At 38.5% G+C, this 15,548-nt stretch overlaps 2 protein-coding genes across 2 annotated transcripts in view; one reads left to right on the top strand and one right to left on the bottom strand.

Moving 5' to 3' along the window:
• LOC106088855 (uncharacterized) overlaps positions 1–15,548 on the bottom strand; it is a 111,763-nt gene that overhangs the window by 21,828 nt on the left and 74,387 nt on the right. The window contains exons 10-11 of the mRNA XM_013254558.2: positions 532–1,103; positions 188–343 (exon numbers count right to left, since the gene is read on the bottom strand). Of these exons, the coding sequence (XP_013110012.2) occupies positions 188–343; positions 532–1,103 (728 nt within the window). The remainder of the gene's footprint in view (positions 1–187; positions 344–531; positions 1,104–15,548) is intronic.
• On the top strand, positions 8,049–12,430 carry LOC106088860 (uncharacterized). Its single transcript, XM_059364712.1, has 5 exons — positions 8,049–8,579; positions 8,635–8,807; positions 8,872–9,056; positions 11,880–12,092; positions 12,151–12,430. The coding sequence occupies exons 1-5, from the start codon at positions 8,149–8,151 to the stop codon at positions 12,244–12,246; spliced, it is 1,098 nt and encodes a 365-aa protein (XP_059220695.1). The 5' UTR covers positions 8,049–8,148; the 3' UTR covers positions 12,247–12,430.

The following is a 15,548-nucleotide window of genomic DNA, read 5'->3' as shown; positions in this document are numbered from 1 at the left end:
CATACTAGGCACAGTTGTTGGATATCATAACAAAACACGTCGTGCAAAATTTTATTCAAATCGGATAAGAATTGCGCACTCTAGATATTTAGCTTCCATATACATATGGCTATACATCACCAACTTATAGGGCCAACTTATAAAAAATTTGATCACACTTGATGGTTTTAGTATAAGTTATACTTACGGCGGACAAACAAATCCCATAATTCCTTGAATTTGTTGCAGCAGAGTCGAATCGTTGAAAAGTCGATTTGTAAGAAGCCGAAATTCATTATCGGGATTAGCAAAACTGTCTAACTCTAGACCGAAGATAACAGAACCAACAATGTCAACAGTGTATCTGGAAAGATATTCATTAATAATAATATATAAAGTCTTGAAAGGGAGCATATCTTAACTTAGCATTGATGATTTTGAATTTAAAATAATCAAATTTTAAGTCTAATTATAAAACAAACAAATCATTAAGTGTAAACACCCCTTTATGGTAAGCTCTCTATCTTAATTATTTTTTTCAAACATACTTACGTTATCAATAGACTTTTCATTTCAAATGTTTGTTGAGTTTTTTCAACTTCCTCCTCCAACAATTGTCGCGACATGTGATCAATTAACCTTTGCGCTACATCATCAACAGTCTCAAACATAGCTTTCAGTTTGCCCGATGAGAATGAAGGTGTCAATTTTGTTCTCAGTGTACGCCATTTAGCACCTTTCAAACTTAGTAGATTTGCCGACATAGGATTATGTTCCTCATCCACATATATGCCGCGATCATGAAAGCTATCGAATGATGTGGTCATTATATCGTGCACAATTTCAGCATCCCGTATCAAAATGGTGGGTTTAAAGAGCAAATAAATACCCACAAACTTTTGATGAAATTTGTGATAGATCTCATGTAGGGCCAGTCCAAATGGTAACTCTCGGCGTCCCACTTTAGTGAGAGATCCATAGATTAGAGATGGCTGCTCATCTGAAGGTAGTCCCAAGCGTTTCCATTTTGTATAGTGGCGTTTAAGCAGTAGATAGAGAATGGCACATAGGCCTAGAGTCAAATATAGTGACATTTGTTTGAACTTCTTTGTTATTGAACGAAACTGAAGTGCACATCACACTTTATTCAGCTGTGTTGTGTTACTGGCCAATGCTCTCGTCCGTTTGGAGTGTTATCACAAAATAGTAAACCATACACGTGTGAGGGCCATTTTCCTAATGAGTGCTTCAATAAAAAAACTTATGCTTATCACTTCCAATTCTTTAAACGCCAAGTGGTATGTAATCTTAAAAGTTTCTTTAACTGAGTAGGGAGAAATTGGTCCTAAACATTGTTTACGGTATGTGAATATCGAATTGTGAATTTATTCAAGTCTTATTTATAGACATTATCAGCATGGACGTTACACACTGTTGCAACTATATACGCTGGAATTAGTTTCAATAGGCTAGATTTTACCGATGTATTATAAAAATTTTGGTTTGAACTGAATAGTAAAAGTTTTTTGAATATAAAATGTCCCATATACCGTAAAAAGGCAAAGGGATAACTGTGACAGTGATAATCCCGTTGGTCGTTTTCACCCACATTACATGCTTAGGAAATTGTTTTTAATTGAATTTCCCGTAGTAGATGTTGATTCTGATATAAGAATAATGAACTATAAAGCGATGTTTTTGCAAAAATTGGAGATAAGTATTTAACACCATTAGCGGAGCTACCAGAGTTCATTTGGCGTTATCAACATACGACGGTTGGTGTAAACAAGTTACCATTAGCCAAAAATAACTACCTGATAACTAACTGACCCAGGCAGCTAAAAATAATCAAAACAAGTAAAAGCGTGCTAAGTTAGGCCGGGCGGAATCTTATATACCCTCCACCATGGATCGCATTTGTCGAGTTCTTTTCCCGGCATTTCTTCTTAGGCAAAACAGGAGATAAGGAAAGATTTGCTGTGCTATTTGAGCGATATCAAGATATGGTTCGGTTTGGACCACAATTAAATTATATTGGGTTGCCCAAAAAGTAATTGCGGATTTTTTAAAAGAAAGTCAATGCATTTTTAATAAAACTTAGAATGAACTTTAATCAAATATACTTTTTTTACACTTTTTTTCTAAAGCAAGCTAAAAGTAACAGCTGATAACTGACAGAAGAAAGAATGCAATTACAGAATCACAAGCTGTGAAAGAATTTGTCAACGCCGACTATATGAAAAATCCGCAATTACTTTTTGGGCAACCCAATATGTTGTTGTGTATAATGTCAGCCAATTCGAATAAGAATTGCGCCCTTTGGGGGCTCAAGAAGTAAAATAGAGAGATCGATTTATATGGGAGCTGTATCGGGCTATAGATCGATTCAGACCATTATAAACACGTATGTTGATGGTCATGAGAGAAGCCGTCGTACAAAATTTCAGGCAAATCGGATAAGATTTGCGGCTTCTAGAGGCTTAAGAAATCAGGAAATCAGGCTCAAAAAGTCAGGAACCCAGATGGGTTGATATGGCAGCTATATTAGGTTATGTACCGATTTAAACCATACTTAGCACAGCAATTGGAAGTCATAACAAACACTTCCTTCCAAATTTCAGACAAATCGGATGAAAATTGCGCCCCTGGAGGCTCAAGAAGTCAAGATCCCAGATCGGTTTATATGGCAGCTATATCAGTTTATGGACCGATTTAAACAATACATTACACAGTAGTTGAAAGGTTATAACAAATAATTCATGCAAAATTTGATGCAAAATCGGATGAGAATTGCGCCCTCTAGAGGCTCAGGATTTCATGATCTCAGATGGGTTTATGTGGCAGCTATATAAGGTTATGGACCGATTTGAACAATACTTGACACAGTTGTTGAAAGTTATAACAAACAACTTGGTGCAAAATTTTAGCCAATTCGGATGAGAATTGCGCCCTCTAGAGGCTCAAGAAGTCAAGATCCCAGACGGGTTTATATGGCAGCTATATCAGGTTATGGATCGATTTAAACCATACTTAGCATAGCAATTGGAAGTCATAACAAAACACTTCTAGCAAAATTTCAGATAAATTGGAGGAAAATTGCGCCCTCTAGAGGCTCAAGAAGTCAAGATTCCAGATGGATTTATATGACAGCTATATGAAGTTATGGACCGATTTAAACCATACTTGACACAGTTGTTGGAAGTTACAACAAACAACTTCGTGCAAAATTTAGATAATTCGGATAAGAATTGCGCCCTTTAGAGGCTCAAGAAATCAATACCCATGATTGGTTCATGTGGTAGCAATATCAAAACACGGACCGATATGACCCATTTGCAATCCCAACCGAGCTACACTAATAAGAAGTATTTATGCAAATTTCAAACGGCTAGCTTTACTCCTTCGAAAGTTAGCGTGCTTTCGACAGACAGACGGACCGACGGACGGACGGACATGGCTAGATCGACATAAAATGTCACTACGATCAAGAATATATATACTTTATGGGGTCTCAGACGAATATTTCGGGTAGTTACAAAAAGAATGACGAAATTAGTATACCCCCATTCTGTGGTGGAGGGCATAAAAGGCTGTAATGCATTTGGCACCGCCATCGGAATCAACATCATCGCCAGGGCTCGAAGCCAAGCGTTTTGTTAACTCCCATTCTTATAACTGGCGACCGTGCATAGTATACCATCCTCGTATCCATTCGTCCAAGTTACTCCTCTGCTTAGTTGTCTGCCTTGCAGCTCATTCCTCCAATTATTGTAGTTTAGAATGTTTGGTGTGGTACATTCTGGTTCGGTTGGGTTTGCTGCAGCAGCGTAAACCCAACATACCGTACCATTCACCCGCCAGAGAGTTCTTCTGTACGTTGCGATTATTGTGTTCGTTCGCTCATTATATGTATTCTGTTTGTTCTTCTTCCTTCCATATGAGTCGCAAGCAAACATGTTGCCATGTTGCGCCACAAATGCCCTGCTCCGTTTGCTGATGGCCTGGTTGAAAATGTTTTATTAAAAATCTGTGCTACATGATGATGTCATCATTATCGCAGTAGCAAATGTTGCCCGGCTGATTTTGTGGTTGGTCGCTGGTGTCTGCATAGAACTTATGAACTAGAATTGGGATAAGAAGAGTCCTAGACTATTTATTGTTGCGTGCAACAAATGTTGCACTTGACACAAAGGCCATATAGAAGCCCATGTTTAAATGAATGTTTTTTAGATATGATTAAGTATTTGCTACTTGGCAATCGACGAATGCTTTTGCTGGCATTGCTATTTTTATGAAATAATTCATTAATTAACAACTAACTACCCCAACAATGATAAATGACAAATGTGCCAAATTTATTCTGGCAGATGTGAAGAAAGCTAAATTACTTATTGCCTTTGGGAAGAGGTGAACAAAAAATCGTTTTACGGTAGGCATGGGTGTGATTAATGATTCTTACCTAGACCAATAACCCAAAGTACACTATGTAGCATAGGAAAAGAATAAATTGTTATGAAGGCAGTCTTTAAAAAACATAACGAATTATGGATCTTAAAAGTATGAATACTTCAATGATGTTGCAAAGGTACTGAATACTAGAGTTGGCAAAATATCTGTGGCACTATCGATATTTAATTTTTGTTAATTTTTTAGCAAAATTAAACAATAATAAGCGATGCGACACTAACTGTATCCTTAAAGATGCATTACGCCTATAGAGGGCGCAATTTTCATCCGATTAGTCTAACATTTTGTACTGCGATTTCACTCATGACTTCCAACTGACTTTTTTAACTTGGTTTTATTTAGTCTGTGTGTTGATATTGCTTCTATATAAATTGATCTCCTGGTGCGTTGGTGATGAAACCGCAACTCGTTCCCGTCTTCATTATGGAGCCATCAGTGAAAATCTTGGTTTTTTGTTCTTAAACACAGTAACTGTTCCACAATTTTCCCTGCCGTGACAGTCTAAAGATCCTTTCTCTACCAAATCAAACCACTTATGTCAGCACTCGTACCCTGATATCAGTGCACATTCTGTAAAAAATTTTTTGGGTTAACTACCCACTTTACTGTAGTAGAGTAGTAGGCTTTACCAAAAAGACCTTACAGTTGTCGGTTGGTGTGAAGGACATAACGATATGATGTACATCAGAATAGACCCCTAATCACGTTCCGTATCTACAAGGGGTTGTTCGTAAAGACCGAGGTCCCACTGTACTCAAACTCATTCTGCTCTCAACACTTTTTCTTTCGTACAAGCGCATCATCCTACTTCGAGTCGATCTTGGTGGCAGAAAGTTTAAAAACTTTCAGTTTGCTCTCTGCATTCATAGCATCCAGAATGGAACTGTGGCTGTATCTGTCTTCTATCACCATGACAAGTTCTCTGAGCCTAATCGAATCCTTAGCGGACAGTTTCGAATAATGATGTAGATAGTTGGTCCCCCGACTTGACTTCGTGGGTATCCAGAAGCCACAATTACAATCCGAGTGGGTTGAAATTGTGCACATAGTACTCCGTAACGACTTCCAAGAATCGAAGTTCGATGGGATATTAGTCCCATATAAGCCAGTAACCTGATTTGATGTATTGAACTGCTGAAAGCCTTACTTGTTTTCCGATTTATTTATTTTTATACCCTCCACCATAGAATGGGGATAATAATTTCGTCATTCTGTTTGTAACACCACGAAATATGCGTCTAAGACCCCATAATATTCTTGATCGTCGTGACATTTTAAGTCGAACTCGCCATGTCTGTCCGTCCGTCCGTCTGTCTATCGAAAGCACGCTAACTTTTGAAGGAGAAAAGCTAGACACTTGAAATTTTGCACAAATACTTTTTATTAGTGTAGGTCGGTTGGTATTGTAAATGGACCAAATCGGTCCATGTTTTGATATAGCTGCCATATAAACCGATCTTGGGTCTTGATTTCTTGAGCCTCTATAGGGCGCAATTCTTATCCGATTTTATTGAAATTTTGCCCGTAGAGTTTCGGTATCACTTCCAACAACTACGCTAAGTATGCTTTACATCGGTCCATGTTTTGCATTAGCTGCCATATAAACCGATCTTGGGTCTTGATTTCTTGAGCCTCTAGAGGGCGCAATTCTCGTCCGATTTTATTGAGATTTTGCACGTAGTGTTTTGGTAGCACTTCCAACAACTACGCTAAGTATGGTTTAAATTGGTCCATGTTTTGATATAGCTGCCATATAAACCGATCTTGGGTCTTGACTTCTTGAGCCTCTAGAGGGCGCAATTCTCGTCTGATTGAACTGAAACTTTGCAGGCAGTGTTTTGGTAGCACTTCCAACAACTATGCTTAGTATGGTTTTAATCGGTCTATGTTTTGATATAGCTGCCATATAAACCGATCTTGGGTCTTGACTTCTTGAGCCTCTAGAGGGCGCAATTCTCGTCTGATTGAACTGAAATTTTGCACGTAGTGTTTTGGTAGCACTTCCAACAACTATGCTTAGTATGATTTTAATCGGTCTATGTTTTGATATAGCTGCCATATAAACCGATCTTGGGTCTTGACTTCTTGAGCCTTTAGAGGGCCCAATTCTCGTCCGATTTAACTGAAACTTTGCAGGCAGTGTTTTGGTAGCACTTCCAACAACTATGCTTAGTATGGTTTTAATCGGTCTATGTTTTGATATAGCTGCCATATAAACCGATCTTGGGTCTTGACTTCTTGAGCCTCTAGAGGGCGCAATTCTCGTCTGATTGAACTGAAATTTTGCACGTGGTGTTTTGGTGTCACTTTTAACAAATGTGCTAAGTATGATACAAATCGGTTCATGATCTGGTATAGCTGTTATATAAACCGATATTGGGTCTTGACTTCTTGAGCCTCTAGAGGGCGCAATTCTCGTCTGATTGAACTGAAACTTTGCACGTAGTGTTTTGGTAGCACTTCCAACAACTACGCTAAGTATGGTTTAAATCGGTTCATGTTTTGATATAGCTGCCATATAAACCGATCTTGGGTCTTGACTTCTTAAGCCTCTAGAGGGCGCAATTCTCGTCTGATTGAACTGAAATTTTGCACGTGGTGTTTTGGTGTCACTTTTAACAAATGTGCTAAGTATGATTCAAATCGGTTCATGATCTAGTATAGCTGTCATATAAACCGATCTTGGATCTTGACTTCTTGAGCCACAAGAGCGCGCAATTCTCATCCGATTTGGCTGACATTTTGCATGAGGTGTTTTGTTATGACTTTCAATAACTGTGCTAAGTATGGCGTAAATCGGTATAGAACCTGATATAGCTGCCATATAAAACGATCTGGGATCTTGACTTCTTGAACCTCTAGAGGTCGCAATTCTCATCCAATTTGGCTGAAATTTTATGCAACGGCTTCTACTCATGATCTTTAACATACGTGCCGAATATGGTTTGAATCGATCAATCAAACTTCTACAATGTTCAGAATTCATTTATGGTCCGAATCGGACTATAACGTGATATATTGGGTTGCCCAAAAAGTAATTGAGGATTTTTTAAAAGAAAGTAAATGAATTTTTAATAAAACTTAGAATGAACTTTAATCAAATATACTTTTTTTACACTTTTTTTCTAAAGCAAGCTAAAAGTAGCAGCTGATAACTGACAGAAGAAAGAATGCAATTACAGAGTTACAAGCTGTGAAAAAATTTGTCAACGCCGACTATATAAAAAATCCGCAATTACTTTTTGGGCAACCCAATAGCTCCAATAGCTTAACAGTTCTTATTCGATATTCTTTGTTTGCCTAAAAAGAGATCCCGCGCAAAGAACTCGACAGATGCGACCATGGTGGAGGGTATATAAGATTCGGCCCGGCCAAACTTAGCACACTCTTACTTGTTATTATATTCATTTTGCATGTAGTGTTCTGGTATTACTTTAAAAGTCAGATCTGTCTAAAACCTAAACCGCTCTCCCGATTAGTCTTCAATGGCCGCAAGAACCTTCAACTTTTGGCTGAACTTTGCTTATATTTACTAGTTATCCTTCCTGGAGAAATCGGGGCAGCTATGTATGTTGAAATCAAGTTCTTCTTCTACTACGCTTAGGATTTTCCTGTCAAAAAATGGAAACATTTTAATTATGATTTGCTAGAAATCTTTTTTACCATTATTCTGCTTACAATCTCCTCAATTCCAGACGAATCATGGCAAATAATATGAGTGCACAGGACCCCAATGAAATCGCAAACATTTTTAATGCTTTCTCTATCAATACTGGATATGTTAAGGAGTTAGCATTGAAACGTCTCCACCAGACATTGAGTCAACAACTGGATTTTCTTAGCACTATCAATCACTGTAAAGAATACAATTCTATCGAAGTTAAGGAAACTCCACACAGCCTGTTTAGTTGGTCATATGAGGAATTTCTGGCAAGAAGGCAGCTAAAATCCTGCGAGTGGATTGATGGGCTAACAATGAAATATTCAATTAAATGTCTGGAAAAGCAAAAAGCCAAAGCAGATTTAAAAGAAATCCAAAGATTTATGGAATTGTTATTTAAGGTTGGCCATAAAATGTGTAATGAAACATGTAGCACAGAGGATGTGGAGGAGATGCTATGGAAGCCATTAAGGTATTGTTATGGGAGAGAATGTTTCCAATTTTTTTATCATGTTTTAAAATTTTAGAGATGCCGTGTCATACAACAAAATGCCACAAACGCTTGTCAGTGACCATAGCAAATTGCTTTCCGAATATAAAGAAGCTCAGTCTCGGGTTTTGACTATGAGTGCCTCGCAAGGTTTGGACAGGCAACAGACTAGCCTAATGGCTTTAGAGGATATGGTCATAAGTTCAGATGGTAGTTTTTTGACTAAAGTTTGTATTCTTAATTGTGAAATGGTAAAATTATTTGAATTTTTCAGTTTGGTATCCCATTGAGTTACGCTATGCTACAAATTGGTACAAATCAAAGGTGAATCAAATCCAATATGAAAAGGATGCCATACATGCTGACTATGAAAATGACATTGAAAGGCTTAAAATGAAGATCATCCAAGAAAAACATTGTGGCGATAGTATAATGGATTGTTATTATTCTCTGATGGAGGTAAGATTTGTATAAGCGATCAACTGGAATACAAGCGAAATGGGTAGCTCACCATAAAGGTGAGGTTACTCCAATGACAGATATGACACATCCTCAAACAGAGTATCCTCTGTCCAATTACTTATCTGTTGCTAAAGCGAGTCCTAAAGATTCTATTGGGTTGCCCAAAAAGTAATTGCGGACTTTTCATATAGTCGGCGTTGACAAATTTTTTCACAGCTTGTGACCCTGTAATTGCTTTCTTTCTTCTGTCAGTTATCAGCTGTGACTTTTAGCTTACTTTAGAAAAAAAGTGTAAAAAAAGTATATTTGATTAAAGTTCATTCTAAGTTTTATTAAAAATGCATTTACTTTCTTTTAAAAAATCCGCAATTACCTTTTGGGCATCCCAATATTTGGTGTATGAGAGACTATTCAGCCTTCCCTTTGCTCTTATAATCTATACTGGAACTTTTGCTGTTACTGCGCCGAACACTAAGGCCCTTCAGAATGAGTCAAGCCTAAATAAATAGAAGAGTATAAAAGAAAATACAATAGGTCAACTATTTTCCAACAACAAAAGGATTTTGTATATCTTGACGGTCCAGAGGCATTTCCCCTAGTCACCTGACTTCGAAACACGTCTTCTGCATTGATAAACCTGCCGCATAGTTTGTTAAGTTTCCATTGAGAGATAATTGGGTGAAAGCCATTGCGGTATATAGTGGTGATTATATATCCTTTTTCCACGTTGTTGAAAACCCTATAGGCAACCGGGATGATCGCCTATGCTCCTACTCCTTCTGTCGGAGAGACTTCTCTATATCGCGTACAATTCCTTAGAGAGTACTCTTATCAATCTACCCATGCTTGTTGTTCCCCACTAAAGTTATCCATTCAGACCCTTTCTTGTACTCAGGTCGTTCAGTATTTTCAGGGTTATGAGTAACAAGTAAGAGCGTGCTAAGTTCGGCCGGGCCGAATGTAATATACCCTCCACCATAGACTGCATTTGTTTGTTTTAGGCAAACAAAGAATATTGAATAAGAACTGTTATGCTATTAGAGCTGTATCAAGTTATAATTCGATTCGGACCATAAATGAATGGTTAACATTGCAGAAGTCATTGTGTTATTATCAGTTCATTCGGATAGTAATTGTAGGGGCTCAAGAAGCAAAATCGAGAGATAGGTTTATATGGGAGCTGTATCAAGCTATTGATCAATACAGACCATATAAGACACGTAATTTGAAGGTCATGAGAGAAGCCGTTGTACAAAATTTCTGCCAAATCGGATGAGAATTTCGCCCTCTAGAGGCTCAAGAAATCAAGGTCCAAAATCGGTTTATATGACAGCTATACCAGATTATGAACCGATTTGAATCATACTTAAAACATTTGTTGGAAGTGATACCAAAACACCACGTGCGAAATTTTAGACAAATCGGATAAGAATTGCGCCCTCTAGAGGCTCAAGAAGTCAAGACCCAAGATCGGTTTATATGGCAGCTATATAAAAACATGGACCGATTTGAATCATGCTTAGCGAAGTTGTTGGAAGTTATACCTAAACACAACGTGCACAATTTCAATAAAATCGGACTAGAATTGCGCCCTATAGAGGCTCAAGAAGTCAAGACCCAAGATCGATTTATATGGCAGATATTTCGAAACATGGACCGATATGAATCATACTTAGCGCAGTTGTTGGAAGTGCTACCAAAACACCACGTGCAAAATTTCAGTCAACTCGGAGGAAAATTGCGCCCTCTATAGGCTCAAGAAGTCAAGACCCAAGATCGGTTTATATGGCAGATATATCGAAACATGGACCGATTTGAATCATACTAAGTGCAGTTGTTGAAAGGTATACTAAAACTCCTCTTGCAAAATTTCAGCCAAATAGGATGAGAATTGCGCCCTCTAGAGGCTCAAGAAGTCAAAATCCAAGATCGGTTTATATGACAGCTATATCAGATTATGAACCGATTTGAATCATACTTAACACAGTTGTTGGAAGTGATACCAAAACATTACGTTTGAAATTTCAAATAAATAGGACAAGAATTGAAACATGGACCGATTTGGCTTATTTTCAATCCCAATTGACCTACACTAACAAATGTTTTTGTGCAAAATTTCAAGCGGCTAGCTTTACTCCTTCGATAGTTAGCGTGCTTTCGACAGACAGACGGACGGACATGGCTAGATCGTCTTAAAATGACATGACGATCAAAAATATATTTACTTTATGGGGTCTCAGACGCATATTTCGAAGTGTTACAAACGGAATGACGAAATTAGTATATCCCCATCCTATGGTGAAGGGTATAAAAAGGATGACTGAATCGGGGTTTGTTATCCCGCCGGACGTTTGTTGTTTCCACACCTCTCTTTATACCCTCTCTATATGGGACCATGAAATTAATCACAATTTCATGAACTTTTATTAGCATTCACTCATAGAAAAATGTTTGCTGAAAATAGCAAACACTGTCTGCTGAATATTAGTAGTTAATTTTGCTGCTATTGTAGCAGTGGTACTGCTTTTACGCCTTGCAAATGCCTAAAGTAATCAAAGCAAGTAACCGACAACCATGAAAGGTAACAAAAATTTTGCTTCAGCAGACTTGTGTACTCAGAACAGCAGATTTTGTTAGTTAAAACAGCAGTAGGAAATGTTTGTTAATACAGCAGCCCTATGTTTGCTGAAACAGCAGTAATGCCTGCTTTCCCATTTTCAGCAGACAAAAACTGCTGTTTTAGCAAACATTTTTGCTGTTTTGAATAACAAATTTGATTGAGTGTTTAATGACGAGTATTTGATTTTTCCTCCTTTGCAGCAATACAACCATAATATCGTTGAACTGGAAGAACGCTTCAATCTTGAATTGGAGGAAATGGAAAATAAGAATAAATACTTACGGGCACAAATTAATGGATTAAACGATGCCAAACAACTGCATACGGAGAAAATTGAACAATTTCATAGGGAAATACAACAGCGTTTGGAACTAGAGGAACGGAGGCGAGCCCAAGCCGAATTAAAGAGACAAGTAAGTGATAAGAAATGTATCATAAAGAAATTTTTCTGTAATTTTAATTGCCATCTAGGAAGAGGAAGCTGCTGCTTTGGCTTTATTAGAAGCCAAGAAACTAAAGAAGCAACAAAAGCGCAAAAAGGGCAAAGCTGGCGCTAAAAAGAAATGAAGAGCTGGAAAAGTTTACCAACAAATAAAATTCATAGCAAACTTTTTGTTAAGTTTCGAAATTTCTTTATATTTTTATTAATACTCAATTTGTATATTTTAGTGACACTAATTTGTAATATTGTGGTGAAAAATTTTTAAAAATAAAAAGTTGGCTTGTAATTAGCGTATGCTGTGGCGATCTATACATTGTCGTTGGTAACTACCCCTTTTTCCACACTTAAGCTGCTGCTACTCCGGCCTGCATACCTCCAACATTTTGCTGAAGAGAATTGCGAGCTGAATTGAGAATGTTCTGAAAATAATTAAGGCTTGATTAATTGATGACAAGGTAAGAAATGATAAGGAGCGTAGTTATAAATAATTGACTCAGCACCGCAGAAGCTGGCTCTATCTGAATGGTGACATAGGACGCTATTATCCCTGCACTTTTCCAAGAATTCCTTTGAAGTTACTCTGTCATGGCTAAAACGGATTCTTGGGGCAATCCTAGCATGGGTGTTTTTCGCTTTCAAGTAAGTCTGTCCAAGCCAGAAGATATTTTCTAAGAAAACTGGCATGGTCCTTCATATATAGGGGAGGTTAGGGGGTTATTTATCTCGGGAATAGTAGGTGGAAAAGTAAGTCACAGCACGACATAGGATTATACGCTCATCAGTCTGTCATATTTGTACTTTAAACACTGAAGGTGAGGGATGGGCTGACACCGGAGAATGTTGTATTGGTACGAGTACTAGTAGAACGGCATGGCAGCATTGAGGTATATCAAGGGGTCATTTAACAGCATTAAGACAGGATCTATAGTCGCCGCCTTGAACCGCAGGGGGTCCAGCCGATGATGAATAATGAATGGTGAATGCATGAATAATATGCACGCTGCAGGATTAAAAATGCAGATTTGGGGGATATTGACGTCAGAATACTGTGGACGAGGAGAAGGCCTCAAGGGTGGATGCTATCTTGCCGATTCTCTGGCACCTAATGATAAACGAAAACCTATCGAATCTGAAGAAGGATGGTACAATTTTAATCGCATTTGCGGACGTTATTGCCGTCAGCGAAATCATGAGAAGGTCACCAGGGAGACAAATCCAAGACAAACGTAGCTAATGCTCTCCATTACTGGAGATAGCGGATTTTAGACTCTGGCCTAGACCCAGGCCTTTTTTGTGAATACAAATCTAAAATTTTTGCTCCTTCTGGTACTACAGAAAAGTTTTGGGTCGTGAAACCGGTGCTGACATATGGGATACTGATATGGTAGAAGGATGTAGACATGTCGGTATCACGTTGCGTCTACACCGCAGTCAAGTTTGGAAGCGAGGTTGGATATGCAACCTATTGCGTCCAATATCTGTGGGAACTTGGTATGCGGAAAGAGGACAAGTTTGGAAGCGATGTTGGATATGCAACCTATTGCGCCCAACATCTGTGGGAACTCGGTATGCGGAAAAAGGAAAGTTAAGTCTACGGATCCGTTCTAGGTATTATATGCACAGGGTACAGGTTGATGAAGGTCTTAGACTCAGGAATCGAGACCTATTTCAGGTAAAATCTTCAAGATACCCTTTCCCGGATGAGATGGTAGAGAAACAAATGAAGTGTTTAAGATAGATGAGAGGCCACCGTAGCGCAGAGGTTAGCATGTCCGCATATGACGCTGAACGCCTGGGTTCGAATCCTGGCGAGACCATCAGAAAAAATGTTCAGCCGTGGTTTTCCCTTCCTAATGCTGGCAACATATGTGAGGTACTTTGCCATGTAAAACTTCTCTCCAAAGAGGTGTCGCACTGCGGCATGCCGTTCGGACTCGGCTATAAAAAGGAGGCCCCTTATCATTGAGCTTAAAAACTAGAATCGGACTGCACTCATTGATATGTGAGAAGTTTGCCCCTGTTCCTTAGTGGAATGTTCATGGGCAAAATTTGCAAGATAGATGAGAATTCGGAACTATATAAGCAAGGATGCGGGCTGAGGGATCTCGGTACACTGAAGGAGGTCGGGTAAGATCACAATTTCATTCTGAGTATTATAGATTATGGGGAGGGTTGATTGAGGCAGGTATGAGACTACATCGAAACCGAAAACACTAATGTAAAATTTCAGCTAAATTGGAAAAAAATTGGGGCTTGTAAGCCCAAGAAATCAAACCGACTTATCGGTTTATATGGGAGCTATATCAGGTTATAAACCGATTTTTACCGTACTTGGCGCAGTTGTTGGAAACCACTACAGAACACTACGTGCAGCCATATCGGACAACAATTGTGGTTTCCAGGGGCTCAGAAGTCAAATCGGAAGATCGGTTTATATAGGAGCTATATAAGTTTATAGACCGATTTGGGCGGTACTTGACACGATTATTGGAAGTCATAATAAAACACTACATGCAAAATTTCAGCCAAATCGGGCAAAAATTGTGGTTTCCAGGGGCTCAGAAGTCAAATCGGAAGATTGGTTTATATGGGAGCTATATCAGCTTATAACCCGATTTTAAACGTACTTGGCACAGTTGTTGGGAACTACTACAGAACACTATGTGCGAAATTTCAGCCACATCGGGCAAAAATTGTGGCTTCCAGGGGCTCAAGAAGTCAAATCGGTAGATCGGTTTATATGGGAGCTATATCAGGTTATATACCGAATTGGACCGTACTTAGCACAATTGTTGGAAGTCATATCAGAACTCCACATGCAAAATTTCAGCTAAATCTGTCAAAAATTACGGCTTCCAGATGCTCAAGAAGTCATATAGGGAGATCGGTTTATAGTCATATAGGGAGATCGGTTTATAGTCATATAGGGAGATCGGTTTATATGGGAGCTATATCCAAATCTGATCCGATATGGCCCATTTGCAATCCCCAACAACCTACATCAATATAAAGTTGTAATCACACTATAGCCTTCAAAACTTGAGATATTTAGTTGAAATTTGGCACAGATACGTCTTTTTGATGCACGCTGCTTAAGTTCTTGAACGGGCCAAATCGGACCATATTTGGATATAGCTGCTATCTGCCGATAAAGGGTCTAATGCCCATAAAAACTATTTTTTCATCCGATTTTGCTGAAATTTGAAACAGTGAGTAGTTTAAGGCTTCCCGACAACTGATCCATAAAGGGTTCAGATCGGACAACATTTAGATATAGCTACCATATAGACCGATCTCCTGATAAAGGGTCTGAAGGCCATATAAGCTTAATTTTTTAACCGATTTCGCTGAAATTTGGAATAGTGCGCATCCATCCACCATCTGATTCAAATATGGCTCAGATCGAACTATATTTAGATATAGCTAC

This window comes from Stomoxys calcitrans, chromosome 3, assembly GCF_963082655.1.
Source record: "Stomoxys calcitrans chromosome 3, idStoCalc2.1, whole genome shotgun sequence".
Classification (NCBI taxonomy): Eukaryota; Metazoa; Arthropoda; class Insecta; order Diptera; family Muscidae; genus Stomoxys; species Stomoxys calcitrans.
This window is presented reverse-complemented; position numbering and strand designations above follow the sequence as displayed.